The following is an 18663-nucleotide window of genomic DNA, read 5'->3' as shown; positions in this document are numbered from 1 at the left end:
AGTCGTTTTACACTCTGAACTTGCCATTTTGACGAGTGAAACAGCAATATGTCACCGTTTAAATAGAACCAATAGATGTAAAATGTTTTACTATTTTCTATAATTACACCGATTTTTCTAAAAACAATCGATACTTACCTTTTTGATTGTCATTGTTGTTAATTTAACGGTCTTGAATCTGCTTCGAACACTGTGACGAACACTTCACATTTAAGCGCAAAGTCGGTATATTTCAATATTGCCTTATCTCTGAAGCAATAAAACTGCCGACCAATTAAGATAACTTGCAACAACACCCCAGATAATCGCAATTATCACCATAACATGCCACTTTGCGGTAGTCGGCAGTCAGCACCACGCTCCATTGATTACAGCTGTATCGCTTACACCATGGAAATCTATAGTATTACGACTGCCGTAAAGCGGCTGGTAAACACAGCGTCTTTTGTCATTTTAAGAAAATATGAACGCAGAAAAATGCCGCTTTTTTTAAAATCGCCATTTACGAAATTTTGTCGCCAGATTTTTTATTTTATCGCAATTGGCGCCAATGGCGATCGACAGCGGGAACCCTGCTCACAAAGCTGCACATTTTGAGTGGTGAAAGGTGAAGGTCAAGGTCTTCCTTAAGGTCAAATGTCTAATATATGCTGTCTGTCTGTCCGTCCAAAAACTTTAACATTGGCCATAACTTTTTCACTGTTGAAGATAGCAACTTGATATTTGGCATGCACGTGTATCTCATGGAGGTGAACATTTTGAGTGGTTAAAGGTTTAAGGTCAAGGTCATCCTTCAAGGTCAAAGGTAAAAAAAATATCAAAGTGGCGCATTTGGGGGCATTGTGTTTCTGACGAACACATCTCTTGTTTGGTTCTGATTTGTTGCGCTCCGGTCGTTAAAATTTGTTAACAATTGCCCTGCGGTATAGCCTTTAACTTCTTGTTTATACCCAGGTATGAAAATACAGTCCAACCCCTCTTAAGCAGCCAGTCAAGGGAAACGGCCAAACTGGCTGCTTAAGCGGGGTGGCCTTTTAAGAGGGGGTTGGGTCATAGGGAGTCTAAAGTTGATGAGTGCATGGCCAACTGTTCAATTTTTGTATAAACAAAACAAAGTTTTGTGTCTTTGTTATACCTACCGCACAAATTGGTCCCGACAGTGATCTCCTCCACAATAAAATCGTGGCCAGTTACTTAAGAGACTGATAATAGCAACCAGGTGTAATCCTACTGGTAATCGTGCTTTTCATGCGTAATAATTAAAAACATTTTTTTCGCAGCGTAAATGGTTTTATCAAAATTAATATTGAAATCATTGTAAATATAAAACAACTATAAATATTTTGTTAAATTCCCAAATGAGAATCATAATTTGTAATCCGAAACACACTCCCGATTGATGTATGTTAACGAGACATTTACAAATTCTAGCATCAAAAAAGTCCTTCCTTTGTCCCGACAAAAGCGCGCAAAAATTATGCACCAATGTACAGTACAGGCAACGTGTACTTTGACAAACGCCACTCGTCGCGGTGTTCATTTTATGGTGTTCGCTAACCAAACGACCCCCGCGATGGGTGTTCAGATCAAATATTTGCGGGGGCCGTTTTCCATAAGGTGGACACCGCGAATCACCGCGGACCCATAATATCTACCGCGGTGTTCATCGTGTTCGCTAGAAATAAAATAATTAAACATAAACGTAGGTTGGTACCAATTCGCAGAAAGAATCTACCATGCGTTTGAATGTTATAGGTGTCATTTGGTGTCTAAAAAATTAAAACGATTACGAACAATCACAATCGATTACCGCATACATGCAAAAATTCCTGTCTCTGTCCATTACCCGATAATCCCGAGATTTCCGATTTCATTCAAATTCGGGTCAATGTTGACGATAAAAGTGTGATAGAAATGCAAAAATCACAAACGTTCGCCATATCTCTAAACTATTAAATGAATTTCGGCATATGTTTCTATTTAAAGATTTGATGAAATAAGCGCCCAATCAGAACAAGTGTATCCAACATTCGTAAATCCCCTGACGCCTAGTGCGTGCGTTGTGTTGAGTTCATGTTCTGTTACAAATTGTAGCCACAAATAAATACATGTATATATGCCCATGATATTTTCATTTTCTTTGTTCTGAACCATAAAAAGCGCGCGAAAGTTGGCGTAGATGTATTTATTTTTTACACAAAATCTTCGTAGCGCAGACAACATTGGGATCTTTTAATTTCGATTTAAAGTTTCGTAGTGAATTTCTTCTCAAGTACCGGGGTAGCGCGCCAATGATTTGGAATTGACATTTCATCTGAATAAAATAAAAATCAAACACGCTGTAACACGCTATATTTAGATTTCATGCAACATGTACAAGTCATTTTCTGGAAATCGGGAGAAATGAAACCCAATTTTGTGAAAACAAAAAGGGCATTTGCATTGATTAACACCATAAAAGTTAATCGTATTGATCATCTAAACGCTTAGTTTTAGTTTCCGACTTAACGTACTGCCCGAGTTTAAGTACGCATAAATGTGCACATAATATCTACATGTACATGAAGTATATGATTTTATTTTGTACATGTACATGAACATTTAAAACGCGTGAATGCCCCTCGCAGACCGGTGTTTACGGTGGCTCCGCAGCATCGCGATGATCACGGGTGTTCCCGTCAATGATAGCGTGCACTCGCCGCGATTTCGGGTGTTCGCCAAACACCGCGGTCAGTAGCGTGTCCGCCCCCCGCGAAATGTCACCCATCGGGAAAATTGAACACCGCGGACACGCGTTTTTGTCAAAGTACACGTTGCCTGTACTGTACAATGTCACGTCATACCCATGCGTGTGTATTGATTTTTGGATAAAAACTTTGAAGCACAGAGCACATGTAGAGCAGTTGATTTCGGTTAAAAGTTGCGTTGTTCTTTTTAACTTTTAATTAGACGATAATTGTCATAAATGTGTGCTTGAAATAGTATGATTCAACAGCTACAAATAATCAATTATAAATTAAGAATCTCTTTTCCAGTAATAATAGATTATATTCGCATGTGCGGAAACAAAAAGATCAAACGGTCGCATATTGCTTTTAACCCGATTACCCGATAATCTGCCGCTTATAAATTGCAATTTGCAAACTGGCTGTCAAAATGTTTATCACACATCACGCTTCAATACTGCAGAGCCTAAACCGCAGACTGGAAGTACGTCTCGATTTTTTTGCCGTTGCGTCGGTGTAATTTTGCCAGTGTACATGACTGACTTACTCGCGCGTGACCACTCATATGGGGGGAATTTAACATTTGGGATGAAAAATTGCTGGCCGCTGGCCGGAGAAACGGAGTTACCGCTAAAGAGGGGTGCATTATAAAGTGTTTATCAACGGTCGCGGCACAGACAGGCCGCCTACACGGGGCGACAGGAGATGAGGGGTGACGGGAAGTAGGGGTTGGACTGTACTATAATATTATTGGTTTATAGTTTCTGTTTTGATCCTTATTAAAAATATGTTTTACATATTAAGTGGAATTAATATACTATGAAGTAGCTTCTTGGTAAATTTTTTAACAAAATGAAGCAAGGTGGAAACTTTGCTTGAGTACACAAAATTGCAAAAAACTTTCATCAAAACATTGATTCCACTTCACATGAAATCCCTAATTTTACCTGTGTTTAATTTTAATATGACCTCAGCATACCTATGTTCTGTTTGCAGACATGTAAGGTGGTTTGGGAACAGGAGCTGTACAACCACTTTGCATACAAGACCCCTCGAGACTACTTCCACACATTTGAGGCAGATGTGAGTTGGGAAAAATTGACTGGTCATATATTTAACCCTTTACTGCTGGAAGTGGGGCTTTATTTCCAACCCTATGATAATCATTAGGAGCATGCCATGTAAAACCTGAACCACCTGTGAGTTACTTAGCTGGTTTTCAGGGTGGTTACATATTTCCAATTTCAATTGCATCTTAAAGGGAAAGGATATTAACCCTTGACCACTTAGATACATATTTATACGCATTTGTTGTCCCATATAAAGTTTAATTTAATTAAATACCTTTATTACTTAATTCAAGTTTTAAAGGCTTCATTTCCAACCCTTAGATGCTAATGAGCAGCAAACAGCATAAAACCTGAACAGACTGCGATTTACTTGCAGGCTGTTCTGGTTTGTTGATGGTTGCAAAAGCCATGTTCACTTTGCTTCTTATGGGGCAAAGTGTTAAGCATGTTGTGCATGTCATCTGACCCAGTAATGGCCATTTTTTGTTAAGTGTAACCATTGTTTTTCCCCATACGTTAGTTATGACTCTTTTTAAGGTTTGAATTAGTTATGTTAATATTGTAGTAATCATATTCACTATATTCTAGTTTTATCTCTTTCTTGTACATGGCTCAGTCATGTTGTTTCATTAAGCGCCAACCATGTCTGCCTAACTCTTTAATTCTTATATTTGTGTTGCTTATGACCATTTCCAAATTCCCAACCTTTCCTTTGAACTTATTTGTGTGTTTATGCTAGTTAGCAAGTTATCTCTCCTGTATTTGCCAGGACTGTCAGGCTGGTCTCAACTTTGCCAGTGAGATGGAGGCGGCCCATTTCAAGAAGATGGTGGAGGGGAAGCTCATGGAGCGGGTCCAGAAACGCATGGGTGAGGAGAACTAGTCACAATCAAGCTATAGCATTATGGTCTAACAAAATAGCTTGTTTTTTTGTCACTCATGTCTCAAATTAAATGTAGCTAAATGATCCAAAATCGAACCTTCAAATAGTTACAATCAGTTGGGTTGGTGCAACATACCATTACTTTACAAATTATTTTGTGTCTGCATAGATTAAAATTTTCACTTTTTGCTAGCAGAAAATTGAAGAAACATGCATATTGATTGAATTGTTCTATTTGTTTTCAGAGCGACAAAAGCATAAGCAGCATGGTAACCGTGGAAACGCCGGTGGAAGTAACCAGCCTCCTGGTGCCATTAATGTTGGTGCGTATTATGGCAGAATTACCAAAATTTGCAATCCTTCAACGGAACATAGAATTCTAAAAAAACTGTTTATGATCCAATATAACTGGGGCTGATGAGAAGCATGGTGTCATTGTTTTTATGTGCTATAACACAGCAACATTGATTTGGATGCCCCAACAGAGTGGAAGGCATGAAGTATTATACTTGTCTGTTGATATGTACGTAAGTACCTACTTATTGGAGCGTGTGTTTTCATTTCCTCTTTTAATTCTGGATGTATATTGGTCAAGCTTTTATAATTCATTTGAATGACTTAAATGTGAAGATGATTGTAAAAAATTGATTTTTACCTGCGACCAGTTTTGGCACAATTATGTCCTTTTGTCTGTTTTTTACATCTCAAAGATTTCCCCTCCTTTTTAGCTACGTGGTAGATCTTATGTTGGTGATGGTGAGGTATTTGGCTGCAGTGTGTTTTAAGCAGAATTATGCCCTTGGTCTGGGTTTCCACTGTATAATTTATAGTCCAAAATTGTGTGCAGATGATCTTTATGTACATGTAAGGAATTATTGGCATTTGTCTTTGTTTTTTCACTTCATATTATTAGCATATTTTCTTGTCTTTGAGTTTCATTACAAAAGTTGGTGTTCTGTCTTTTAAGGGTTTCTTAAATGATCTTTACTTTTAAAATATATTTATGAATGTAAATGCTCATTAAAAATGAAAATATTGACAGTATTTTATTCAAATTGTTTATTACATATGTATGTTAAGCTCACCTCAAGATATGTAAATCCAAATATTATTAAAATGTATTTTAAAGTACAAGAAAAAAGCAACAACACCAGTACTGTTTGTGTATTGAAATATTTGTGACTTAAGGGAGATTACTGTGTGTGAGAGTAAATGTGGTCAGCAGATCCTGTTTAAGCTGATTATAGACCCTTTGAAATTCTCCAAACTTAACACGGGTCAAATCAGCGACAATTTAAAATTGCTTGAGGGCAGTTTCTGTCTGGTTATATTTGGGCTTGGAAAATTTACATAATGTATTGAAATATTTTGATTGCATGATTTAATGGTAAATCAGGTTTTGTTGAAAACAAAAAGTGTTTCTTTACCAATATTTTTTACCCCGTCTTATATTCAAGTCAACACTTAAAAAGATGAAATGTAGGCAAAAGTTGGGACCCCATCTTATAGTCAAAAGAACATATGGAAGTACCCCAAATGTTGTGTACTGAACTCTTTAATTGCCTTGTTGATTTTTATCAAAGTAAAACATGTGAAGTACCTTAATGAGTACATGTATAATGGTGGAATTTGGCTTTGATAAGTTTGGTCAGAATGAAGGCCAATTGTCTTTTTGGAAATGTCGTTCATTTGTCCATTACCAAATACCTGCCGTGGGGACTCATTCTGTGACACATTCCTAGTTTAGATAAGATCATTCTTCAGACATGATTGTGTGTCAGTATAGTGTATTGCAATTTGATTGGTTGTCTATTTTAAGGATCTGGAGCGCCACCTCCCAAGGTCAACTTGACGGAAGTGAAGCCAAATAACAATGGGAAAAATATCCCAAATAAGAAAGATAAGGGAGCCAAGGGAAAGAAGAAAATCACAAAGGAAGATATCAGCACCCCTACTGACTTCAGACATGTCAGCCATGTTGGATGGGACCCAAACACCGGTCTCGACGTATGTAGACTAGCGCCAGTTTTGTTAAGCTTTTATAGCTGTTGGACAAATTGTAAAGAATAGACAACTCAGCAAAGGTTAATCATAAGCAGTTTTACATGTTTTATGTTGCTTTCACTAAATTGGTGAATCTGACAGAAAACAGGTAGGTATAAAACAGGTTTGTACTAAAACCCCAATATTCTTAAGTGTCTTGTATGGAAAACTAAGTAAGTGTATGCTAGCAACAACAGTTATGCACATGCATGGAGCCCTGTATTATAGATTCATTTGTGGATTAAAATAAATTTAATTGTAATAACAGATGCAGAAGTTGGATCCAGAGATGAAGACGCTGATGGAGCAGATAGGAATCGAGCAGTCACAAGTGGACGAGGAAACAATTGATTTCATCTACGACTTTGTTGACAAGCAGGGCGGTATTGATGCACTAAGGAAAGAGATGGCACAGCAAAAGTCTAGTAAGCATCATGTTTGTTGCACACTTTATCTATAGTATTGTAGGAAGAATCGGCCAATGGCCTAAAATATAAAAATATAAAATATGCCTAAAGACAACTCTTATTTGCTACAACATTTCATTGGGCGCTTGACAACCTTTACTAATTGTATAATGCTGTCAAAATAAGTTAAATCCTTTTTAAGAAAAGCAAGAAGAATTTGTTACATAACATTTGCAGTCAAGGGCGGGGGCTGGTTGTATGAAAGGAATTTTTGCTGAACATAAACAGTTTAATAAAATAGTTATGACGACAAAATATTGACAGTAATGGTGCAAGATTTCTCAAATGACTGTAAAATAGTAAAATCTTGCCCCAAAGCATTAGTTACGTTACAATTTTAATATACAGCTATGTGGAAATTTAACTTCTATGAAAATATAATCTTTATGTAATTATTAAACATGTCCTAAGGCATGGTTGTGAACAAATACTTTAAAGGTATGGTAACTTTGCTCTGTTGGTATGTTGATAAAACATTTAACTGTATATTTTCCGTTTATGCTGATCAAACTTATGTCTTTCCTCAGAAACTTGTTCAAGTTATAGAAACAATTAATTGTCTTAAAACAATTTTTTATCAACCCTTATACTTGCATATCTAATCTTGATTTTATTTCTATTTTAAGCCCCGAGTGGTCCGCCTCCACCCCCACCCAGCAGGGTACCAGCTCCAACCCCCGCAGGCCCCAGAGGGGCCCCACCACCCCTGCCGCCCACCGGGGGCCGCCCCCAAATGGCGCCCCACTCCCCAAGCCCATCTGGAACCAGACCCCCTCCCACACCAAACAGGCAACTAGGGCATGGTATGTTATGTGAACAGGGTTTGATAGTTGAAAAAACGCTAAGCACATAGGAACTTTGATTAAAATCTTTTTGTTGCTTTTAAATGTTGTTAATTATTAATTTAAATTTCACTAAATTAACTATAATCTCCTGCTGTGATGGAAGATAGACATCAGTTTAAGTGAATCTATGGTTTGTCAGGTTTATAAATAGGTATGGTTGCTAAGACAAATTTTAAACCAATTCATTTATCATATTTATGCATTTTAATCATGTTTCTTCACTTTTTTTAAACATTATTTTTCACCTCAGGTGCGCCACCGCCTCCCATAAAAGGGCCTGCCGCCCCACCCCCGCCACCCCCAGGTCGTCATGTAGCTCCTCCCCCACCCCCTGGGGTGGGAGCACCACCGCCTCCACCGCCCCCTCCTCCTTCGGCACCAGCTGCACCACCTCCCCCTCCAATGGGTGCCATGCCATCCAACCCAGGCCGGGCGGGACTGCTTAGTGAGATTCACAAGGGGGCGGCGCTGAAGCCTGTGGAGCCTGGAGCAGGAGCAGGAGTGAGACAGGGAGGTGACGCCAGGGGAAACCTTCTGGACTCCATTAAGAAAGGAACTACATTGAGACCAGTAAATATCAACAAAATTAATCTTTATTTTAACTTTTTATGCCCCCTTTCGAAGAAGAGTGGGTATATTGTTTTGCTCATGTCCGTCCGTATGTCCGTCCTCCACATGGTTTCCGGATGATAACTCTAGAACGCTTATGCCTAGGATCATGAAACTTTATAGGTAAATTGATCATGACTCGCAGATGACCCCTATTGATTTTGAGGTCACTAGGTCAAAAGTCAAGGTCACTGTGACCCGAAATAGTAAAATGGTTTCCAGATGATAACTCAAGAACGCTTATGCCTAGGGTCATGAAACTTCATAGCGACATTGATCATGACTCGCAGATGACCTCTATTGATTTTCAAGTCTCTAGGCTAAAGGTCAAGGTCATGATGACCTAAAATAGTAAAATGGTTTCCTGATGATAACTCAAGAACGCTTATGCCTAGGATCATGAAACTTCATAATGACATTGGTCATGACTCGCAGATGACTCCTATTGATTTTCAGGTCACAACGTCAAAATTCAAGGTCATGGTGACCCGAAATAGTAAAATGGTTTCCGGATGGTAACTCAAAAACGCTTATGCCTAGGATCATGAAACTTCATAGGGACATTGATCATGACTCGCAGATAACCCCTATTGATTTTCAGGTCACTAGGTCAAAGGTCACGGTGACCCGAAATAGTAAAATGGTTTCTGGATGATAACTCGAGAACGCTTATGCCTAGGATCATGAAACTTCATAGGTACATTGATTATGAATCGAAGATGACCCCTATTGATTTTCAGGTCACTAGGTCAAAGGTCAAGGTCACGGTGACCCGAAATAGTAAAATGGTGTCCGGATGATAACTCAAGAACGCTTAGGCCTAGGATCATGAAACTTGATAGGTAGATTGATTATGACTCGCAGATGACCCCTATTGATTTTCAGGTCACTAGGTCAAAGGTCAAGGTCTCAGTGACCCGAAATAGTAAAATGGTTTCCGGATGATAACTCAAGAAGGCTTATGCCTAGGATCATGAAACTTGATAGGTAGATTGATCATGGCTCGCAGATGACCCCTATTGATTTTCAGGTCACTAGGTCAAAGGTCAAGGTCACAGTGACCTGAAATAGTAAAATGGTTTCCGGATGATAACTCAAGAACACTTATGCCTAGGATCATGAAACTTCATAGGTACATTGATCATGATTCGCAGATGACCCCTATTGATTTTTAGGTCACTAGGTCAAAGGTCAAGGTCACGGTGACCCAAAATAGTAAAATGGTGTCGGAATGATAATTCAATAACGCTTAGGCCTAGGATCATGAAACTTGATAGGTAGATTGATCATAACTCCCAGATGACCCCTATTGATTTTCAGGTCACTAGGTCAAAGGTCAAGGTCATTGTGACCCGAAATAGTAAAATGGTTTCTGGATGATAACTCAAGAACGCTTATGCCTAGGATCATGAAACTTCATAGGGACATTGATCACGATTCGCAGATGACCCCTATTGATTTTCAAGTCACGATGACCCGAAATAGTAAAATTGTTTCCGGATGATAACTCAAGAACACTTATGCCTAGGATCATGAAACTTCATAGGTACATTGATCATGATTCGCAGATGACTCCTATTGAATTTCAGGTCACTAGGTCAAAGGTCAAGGTCATGGTGATCTGAAATAGTAAAATGGTTTCCGGATGATAACTCAAGAACGCTTACGCCTAGGATCATGAAACTTTATAGGTAGATTGATCATGACTCGCAGTGACCCCTATTGATTATGAGGTCACTAGGTCAAAAGTCAAGGGCACTGTGACCCGAAATAGTAAAATGATTTCCGGATGCTAACTCAAGAATGCTTATGCCTAGGATCATGAAACTTCATAGGGACATTGATCATGACTCGCAGATGACCCCTATTGATTTTCAAGTCACTAGGCCAAAGGACAAGGTCACGATGACCCGAAATAGTAAAATGGTGTCCGGATGATAACTCAAGAACGCTTATGCCTAGGATCATGAAACTTCATAAGGACATTGGTCATGACTTGCAGATGACTCCTATTGATTTTCAGGTCACTAGGTCAAAGGTCAAGATCACGGTGACCCGAAATAGTAAAATGGTTTCCGGATGGTAACTCAAGAACGCTTATGCCTTGGATCATGAAACTTCATAGGTACATTGATCATGATTCGCAGATCACTCCTATTGATATTCAGGTCACTAGGTCAAAGGTCAAGGTCACGGTGACCCGAAATAGTAAAATGGTGTCCGGATGATAACTCAAGATGCTTAGGCCTAGGATCATGAAACTTGATAGGTAGATTGATCATGACTCGCAGATGACCCCTATTGATTTTGAGGTCACTTGGTCAAAAGTCAAGGTCACTGTGACCCGAAATAGTAAAATGGTTTCCGGATGATAACTCAAGAACGCTTGTGCCTAGGATCATGAAACTTCATAGGGACATTGATTATGACTCGCAGATGACCCCTATTGATTTTCAGGTCACTAGGTCAAAGGTCACGGTCACGGTGACCCGAAATAGTAAAATGGTTTCTGGATGATAACTCGAGAACGCTTATGCCTAGGATCATGAAACTTCATAGGTACATTGATTATGACTCGCAGATGACCCCTATTGATTTTCAGGTCACTAGGTCAAAGGTCAAGGTCACGGTGACCCGAAATAGTAAAATGGTTTCCGGATGATAACTCAAGAACGCTTATGCCTAGGATCATGAAACTTCATAAGGTCATTGGTCATGACTCGCAGATGACTCCTATTGATTTTCAGGTCACTAGGTCAAAGGTCAAGGTCACTGTGACCCAAAATAGTAAAATGGTTTCCGGATGATAACTCAAGAACACTTATGCCTAGGATCATGAAACTTCATAGGTACATTGATCATGATTCGCAGATGACCCCTATTGATTTTCAGGTCACTAGGTCAAAGGTCAAGGTCACGGTGACCCGAAATAGTAAAATGGTGTCCGGATGATAACTCAAGAACGCTTAGGCCTAAGATCATGAAACTTGATAGGTAGATTGATCATGACTCGCAGATGACCCCTATTGATTTTGAGGTCACTTGGTCAAAAGTCAAGGTCACTGTGACCCGAAATAGTAAAATGGTTTCCGGATGATAACTCAAGAACGCTTATGCCTAGGATCATGAAACTTCATAGGGACATTGATCATGACTCGCAGATGACCCCTATTGATTTTCAAGTCACTAGGCCAAAGGTCAAGGTCAAGATGACCCGAAATAGTAAAATGTTTTCCGGATGATAACTCAAGAACGCTTATGCCTAGGATCATGAAACTTCATAAGGACATTGGTCATGACTCGCATATGACTCCTATTGATTTTCAGGTCACTAGGTCAAAGGTCAAGATCACGGTGACCCGAAATAGTAAAATGGTTTCCGGATGGTAACTCAAGAACGCTTATGCCTAGGATCATGAAACTTCATAGGATCATTGATCATGACTTTCAGATGACCCCTTATGATTTTCAGGTCACTAGGTCAAAGGTCACGGTCACAGTGACCCGAAATAGTAAAATGGTTTCTGGATGATAACTCGAGAACGCTTATGCGATCATGAATTTCATAGGTACATTGATTATGACTCGCAGATGACCCCTATATATTTTCAGGTCACTAGGTCAAAGGTCAAGGTGACCAAAAATAGTAAAATGGTGTCCGGATGATAATTCAAGAACGCTTACGCCTAGGATCATGAAACTTCATAGGTACAATGATCATGACTCGCAGATAACCCCTATTCACTTTCAGGTCACTATGTTAAAGGTCACGGTGACATGACACAGTAAAATGGTTTCTGGATGATAACTCAAGAAAGCTTACGCTTAGGATCATGAAACTTGATAGGTACATTGATCATGACTCGCAGATGGCCCCTATTGATTTTTAGGTCACTAGGTCAAAGATCAAGGTTACAGTGCCAAAAAACGTATTCACACAATGGCTGCCACTACAACTGACAGCTCATATGGGGGGCATGCATGTTTTACAAACAGCCCTTGTTTTTTTATTGTCAAGCCGCGGCCTTGCAGAAAGCTGGATAGAACAGTTACAATGGTCGATTGTATGTGTGTGTGTATGTCTAAGCTTAGTATATGATGGTGTCTGTGTTTACAAATGAAGAGACGTCATTTTGCATGTGACACCCGTCAACTTACCTCAAGGGTCACACAAAGAGGTTGAAGATCATATTTTGCCATAAAACAGCTTGTCCCAGTTTTTCATTCATAATTCTATTTTAAACTAATTTTTAGCATATGTTCACCGTGTGGAGGCGGTGTATCATGCCTCAAGGTCACACTTACAGGCCACTGGTTAAATTTGGCCATACAACAGATTTTCTTGGCTGTTACTTCATCATTTATCATGTAATTTAAAATATTTACCACAAATTTTCTCCATGTGGAGGGGACATGTTCTGTTTAACAACTGTCTCTGTATTCAAAATGTCATGATCACAACTTAAGGTCAAAGGACAGGACTATCCAAAATTATAGGTGTGAAATTTGGGTTTGGTTTGTGTGGCTAACTGACCTTATCATTAATCATGCAAATTATAAAATAATTTATCAGAAATGTTTACAATTTGGAGAAGTCATAACCTGCGCAAGCCATACCCCTTTTCAAAGGTCAAGGTCACTCTAAAGATCAAAGGTGAAACAGTTGCATAGTGCAGCTTAATAAATAATTAATAAATGCAAGAATGATTGACAATCGGCGTGACATGTTTTTTAACCGTCATCTTGCTAGTTTATCATTGAGTATTTAGAATTTTGTTTCTTTATTAAAAAAGGTTCATTTGTTTTCTGTCATAAAGTATGACAAGTCTATGTGTTTTCATTTTTTGGTTCATTGTGTCATTTTATAATTTACTTAGCCTATTTAAAAAAGTTTCACTTTGTTTAAGAATTTTATACAGCAGTTATAGCAATACAGGTATCGATTATATTGCTAATCATTCAAAGTACACCTCACATTATGTTTTGTATGTTTAAAACAATGTTGCAGTTAAAAAGTTTCTATTCCTGTGTATGTGAATTAATTTTAAACCTAATCTTTGCCAACTAAATTGACAATAATTTATGGAACAAATATTAAATTTGAATGCTAGGATGTTATTTTCAACATTGTTTCTATTTCTGTTTGTTTTCACTCATTCCAGTCTATCAGAGCACAGGTAGCATCATCTCATTCTCTTATGAGTGACTTTTTATGCCCCCCTTCGAAGAAGAGGGGGTATATTGCTTTGCTCATGTCGGTCTGTCGGTCTGTCTGTCGGTCCGTCCACCAGGTGGTTGTCAGACGATAACTCAAGAACGCTTGGGCCTAGGATCATGAAACTTCATAGGTACATTGATCATGACTCGCAGATGACCCCTATTGATTTTGATGTCACTAGGTCAACGGTCAAGGTCACCGTGACCCGAAATAGTTAAATGGTTTTTGAATGATAACTCAAGAACGCATACGCCTAGGATCATGAAACTTCATGGGTAGATTGATCATGACTCGCAGATGACCCCTATTGATTTTGAGGTCACTAGGTCAAAGTTCAAGGTCATGGTGACCCGAAATAGTAAAATGGTTTCCAGATGGTAACTCAAGAATGCATACGCCTAGGATCATGAAACTTCATGGGTAGATTGATCATGACTCGCAGATGACCCCTATTGATTTTGAGGTCACTAGGTCAAAGGTCAAGGTCACGGTGACCCAAAATAGTAAAATGGTTTTCGGATGATAACTCAAGAATGCATATGCCTAGGATCATGAAACTTCACAGGTAGATTGATCATGACTCGCAGATGACCCCTATTGATTTTTAGGTCACAAGGTCAAAGGTAAAGGTCATGGTGACCCATAATAGTAAAATGATTTTTGGATGATAACTCAAGAACGCTTTTGCCTAGGATCATGACACTTCATAGGTACATTGATCGTGACTCACAGATGACCCCTATTGATTTTTGAGGTCACTAGGTCAAAGGTCAAGGTCACAGTGACAAAAAACGTATCACACAATGGCTGCCACTACAACAGACAGTCCATATGGGGGGCATGCATGTTTTACAAACAGCCCTTGTTTTATATCCATCTGCTGTTGCATAACTATGTTGTGACTGGTTTTGGAAATAAGGCATTTTGATGGAGTCAAAAAGTTGTTCCAAGAATTTCTAGAGATTCAATAGTATTCATTGTTAAAGTCTAATAAGTGACGAAACAAAATATGGCAGTTTAAATTTTGCAAATATATTATATTAAATGCCTACCTTACTTTAACAACATAACACAAAAGTTAAATTGTACCACATGTGAGGAACTTTATTTTCTTGATTAACATATTTTTTTTAAACAGTTTTTCTTAAGATATGCATGCATAATTCCAATGCCTGACATTCCGATCTCAATTTAGTTCTTATAACCCAACTTCAAGAAAACACATTTATTTGATTGACTGCTATTTTTTTTTATTGTACATGTTTTAACACCATAGACAAATAGTAAGAAAATAAGCAATGCTCAGGGAAAATGGGGCTTAATGCATAAATCTGATGGGTTGTCTCAGATTAGCCTGGGCAGTCCACTATGGGGATGCACAGTTTCATCTGGACAACACTTAAAGCACTCGAATTGAGCCTGATTTTATCATAGTGTGTCTCAAATGTTTCATTTTAATGTTAGAGGGACATTTTTACTCCAAATCAATGCTAGCAGTACTATCCTGGTAAATTTCTTTTGCTTATGTACAACCCATGTCTATGTTTAATATTGTTAAATGTTAATTTGATGTAACATGTAATTGCTAACATATTTATGTTAAACTTTCTTCAACTAGCTTAACAAATCCTTGATATTGAAAAGGTTTTAGGTGAAGCATTCATCTTGCTGCGAACCTTTATAATAGATTGTCTTTCAAATGACTGCTTTCTTGTTGATCTTAGAAAGTAATTGCTATCGTTTTTTTTTTATGGTAGCTGGTTGAAAGTTGAGCTAAATGCTTTCAATGTGTCATATTTAAATGTTTCAATTATATTGTTGTTAAAAGGACCATTAACTGCTCCTAACTTGAGCCAACTTCTCGCTTATTCTTCTGTCTTGAGAGAGGAGTCTGTATAATGGATGGAACTTGGGTAATGGATAATTGTGAAACCATATTTTGTATTCAACGTTTCAATCAGATACAAAAGTTCTACTCTGAATAATATTATTTTGCATTCTGGAATTGTTTTCTGTAGATTTTAATAAGGACGTAGAAATACATTGTTTATGGATGAGTATATCCTTTTATCTTTCAACTAGGCTATGATTGTAACAAAAATGTTGTTCATAAAGCAATGGCATCTCTAATTGAATGGCTCTACAGAAACACCAGCTTCATGCTCCTTCCTGGATTATGTAGAGTTATGTGCCACTTACTGACCTTTTGATCCCCACCCCCAGGTGGAGGTTGACAATAGCCCTCCTGCCGCTGCTGAGCCCAAGGGTGGGATTGTTGGAGCCCTGGCTGCAGCCCTGGCACAGAGGAAGAATGTCATGCAGGATTCAGGTATGCGCAAGTCTTGGTTGTTATTTATTGATGCATAGAAGGTTATATTTAAGTCTTTCAGATGGTTGGTTTTTCCACATCGTGTGTGATTAACATCCAGATGCTCTTCTGATTTATGGCCCTTGAATGATCCGAAATTTGCCAAATTAATGTTGTCTGCTCTCTAATAAGTTAATCCGTTCATTATCAGAAGTTTATGTTAATTAACTAGTCTTGATAAAACTTTAGATTTAGTAAGCTTGAATAAAAACCTTATTCTGGAATTATTTCGGGGCTGGTCAGGTGAAGTTAAAAAACAATCTTATTAAAAATAGAATGTAAGTTTCTGCTCAATTACTTAGGTTTTGAACGTGGTGTTACTTCGAAATAGTATACAGGTAGCTTACCTGCAAACCCAGCTTGAGATGCATGTAGGGACCAGTCAGGTTTTGTCAAGGTCACTGCTATAGGATTTTTTTCCATTTAATAACTTGGCATTGCATGTTCATGCCAGTCAGATCAAGATCAATGTCACTGTTACTTTAAATAGAAAAACTGTTTCTGCTCAAATACTTTCAGTTCAGATGGATCGAGGTATTGCACTGATATTTTCTTTGTTGGTAGCTTTCCTACAGACCTTACTTAAGATTTGTTTTAATTTAATGAGATGAATGTGTTAATTGGTTAAGGCCTGGTTTGATATCATTGCCATTTTCTATGCCATCGTTTTTACAACAAATTAATGCATGATTCACAGATTAACATTACACAGACCTATTAACAGCAATATTTGGTTTGCATATTTGGTTTGCACTCTTGTTTCTGCTACAAATTGCAAAAGCTAGTTGTGTGTGAATAAATGCACAGGAGAGATGTCAATGAATAAATGTATGGTGTGTTTTTAAGATGACGATGATGAAGGCAGCGATGACATTGATGATGAGGAGTGGTCAGACTAGAGATTGATTTGCCAACATGGACTACCCATACCGCTAGTGCATTTCTGATTTCTGACTGTAAAACATATAAACAACAATCTTTGTTCAATGTGAAGCTCAATTCTTAACAGTTAACTACAAACCTTTATCTTTGTCTGTTATTAAATAACAAAAAAAACTTTTCTACTCGTATGTGTCCATTTAACATGAATCTTGATTGAAGTTGAGTAATACTAGTATATTATTGTTGTGTATTTTTAGCTCATCTATATTTTGAAAAAAAATATGAGCTATTGTCATCACCTTGGCGTCGGCGTCAGTGTCAGCGTCAGTATCTGGTTAAGTTTTGTGTTTAGGTCCACTTTTCTCAGAAAGTATCAACGCTATTGCATTCAAACTTGGTACACGTACTATCATGAGGGGACTGGGCAGGCAAAGTTAGATAACTCTGGTGTGCATTTTGACAGAATTATGTGCCCTTTTTATACTTAGAAAATTGAAAATTTGGTTAAGTTTTGTGTTTAGGTCCATTTTATTCCTTAAGTATCAAAGCTATTGCTTTCATACTTGCAACACTTACTATCATAAGGGGACTGTGAAGGCAAAGTTATGTAACTCTGACTGGCATTTTGACAGAATTATGTGCCCTTTTTATACTTAGAAAATTGAAAATTTGGCTAAGTTTTGTGTTTAGGTCCACTTTATTCCTAAAGTATCAAAGTTATTGCTTTCATACTTGCAACACTTACTAACTATCTTAAGGGGACTGTGCAGGCGATGTTATGTAACTCTGACTGGCATTTTGACAGAATTATGGGCCCTTTATACTTAGAAATTGAAAATTTGATTAAGTTTTGTGTTTTGGTCCACATTACCCCTAAAGTATCATAGATATTGCTTTCATACTTGGAACACTCGCAAACTATCATTAGGGGACAGTATAGGACAAGTTGCATAACTCTGGTTGTCATTTTGACAGAATTATGGCCCTTTTTTGACTTAGTAACTTTGAATATGTGGTTAAATTTTGTGTTTAGATCCACTTTACTTCTAAAGTATCAAGGCTATTGCTTTAGAACTTAAAATACTTTCATGCTAACATGAGGGTACTGTACCTGGCAAGTTGAATTTTACCCTGACCTTTGAATGACCTTGACTATCAAGGTCAAATAATTAAATTTTGCTAAAATTGCCATAACTTCTTTATTTATGATTAGATTTGATTGATACTTTGACATAACAACTCTTACCTGACATACCACAATAGACTCCACCCAAACCATCCCCCAAGCCCCCCCCCCACCCCACCCCAGAATTATAACCCCCCCAAAATGTTTTTTTTTCATTTTTTTTTTCATTTTTTTTTTAAAGATCATCTAATAAATGACTACACCCTCACACTATACCCCCCACCGCCCCCCCCCCCCAAAAAAAAAAAAAATAATTTTTTGGAAACATGGTTAAAAAACAAATTATTTTTTTTTAATTAATTTATTTTTGAAATACCATCCAACCATCCCACCCAAGAATACCCCCCCCCCTAAAAAAAAAATATT

General features: G+C 37.9%; 1 protein-coding gene across 2 annotated transcripts in view; it reads left to right on the top strand.

Moving 5' to 3' along the window:
- LOC127858033 (actin nucleation-promoting factor WASL-like) overlaps positions 1–18407 on the top strand; it is a 43035-nt gene extending 24628 nt beyond the window's left edge. The window contains exons 3-12 of one of the 2 annotated variants that reach the window (XM_052394880.1): positions 3723–3809; positions 4566–4665; positions 4925–5002; positions 6499–6686; positions 6991–7147; positions 7816–7992; positions 8285–8604; positions 13806–13820; positions 16085–16190; positions 17076–18407. In XM_052394880.1, coding sequence (XP_052250840.1) covers positions 3723–3809; positions 4566–4665; positions 4925–5002; positions 6499–6686; positions 6991–7147; positions 7816–7992; positions 8285–8604; positions 13806–13820; positions 16085–16190; positions 17076–17128 — 1281 coding nt within the window. In that variant the 3' untranslated portion in view covers positions 17129–18407. The remainder of the gene's footprint in view (positions 1–3722; positions 3810–4565; positions 4666–4924; positions 5003–6498; positions 6687–6990; positions 7148–7815; positions 7993–8284; positions 8605–13805; positions 13821–16084; positions 16191–17075) is intronic. The other variant, XM_052394891.1, reaches the window with a different exon arrangement.
- The last annotated feature ends 256 nt before the right edge of the window (positions 18408–18663 follow it).

This window comes from Dreissena polymorpha, chromosome 1 (genome assembly GCF_020536995.1).
Source record: "Dreissena polymorpha isolate Duluth1 chromosome 1, UMN_Dpol_1.0, whole genome shotgun sequence".
NCBI classification, from domain to species: Eukaryota; Metazoa; Mollusca; class Bivalvia; order Myida; family Dreissenidae; genus Dreissena; species Dreissena polymorpha.
The sequence above is the reverse complement of the archived record's forward strand: the minus strand, read 5'-3'. Positions and strand labels throughout refer to the sequence as shown.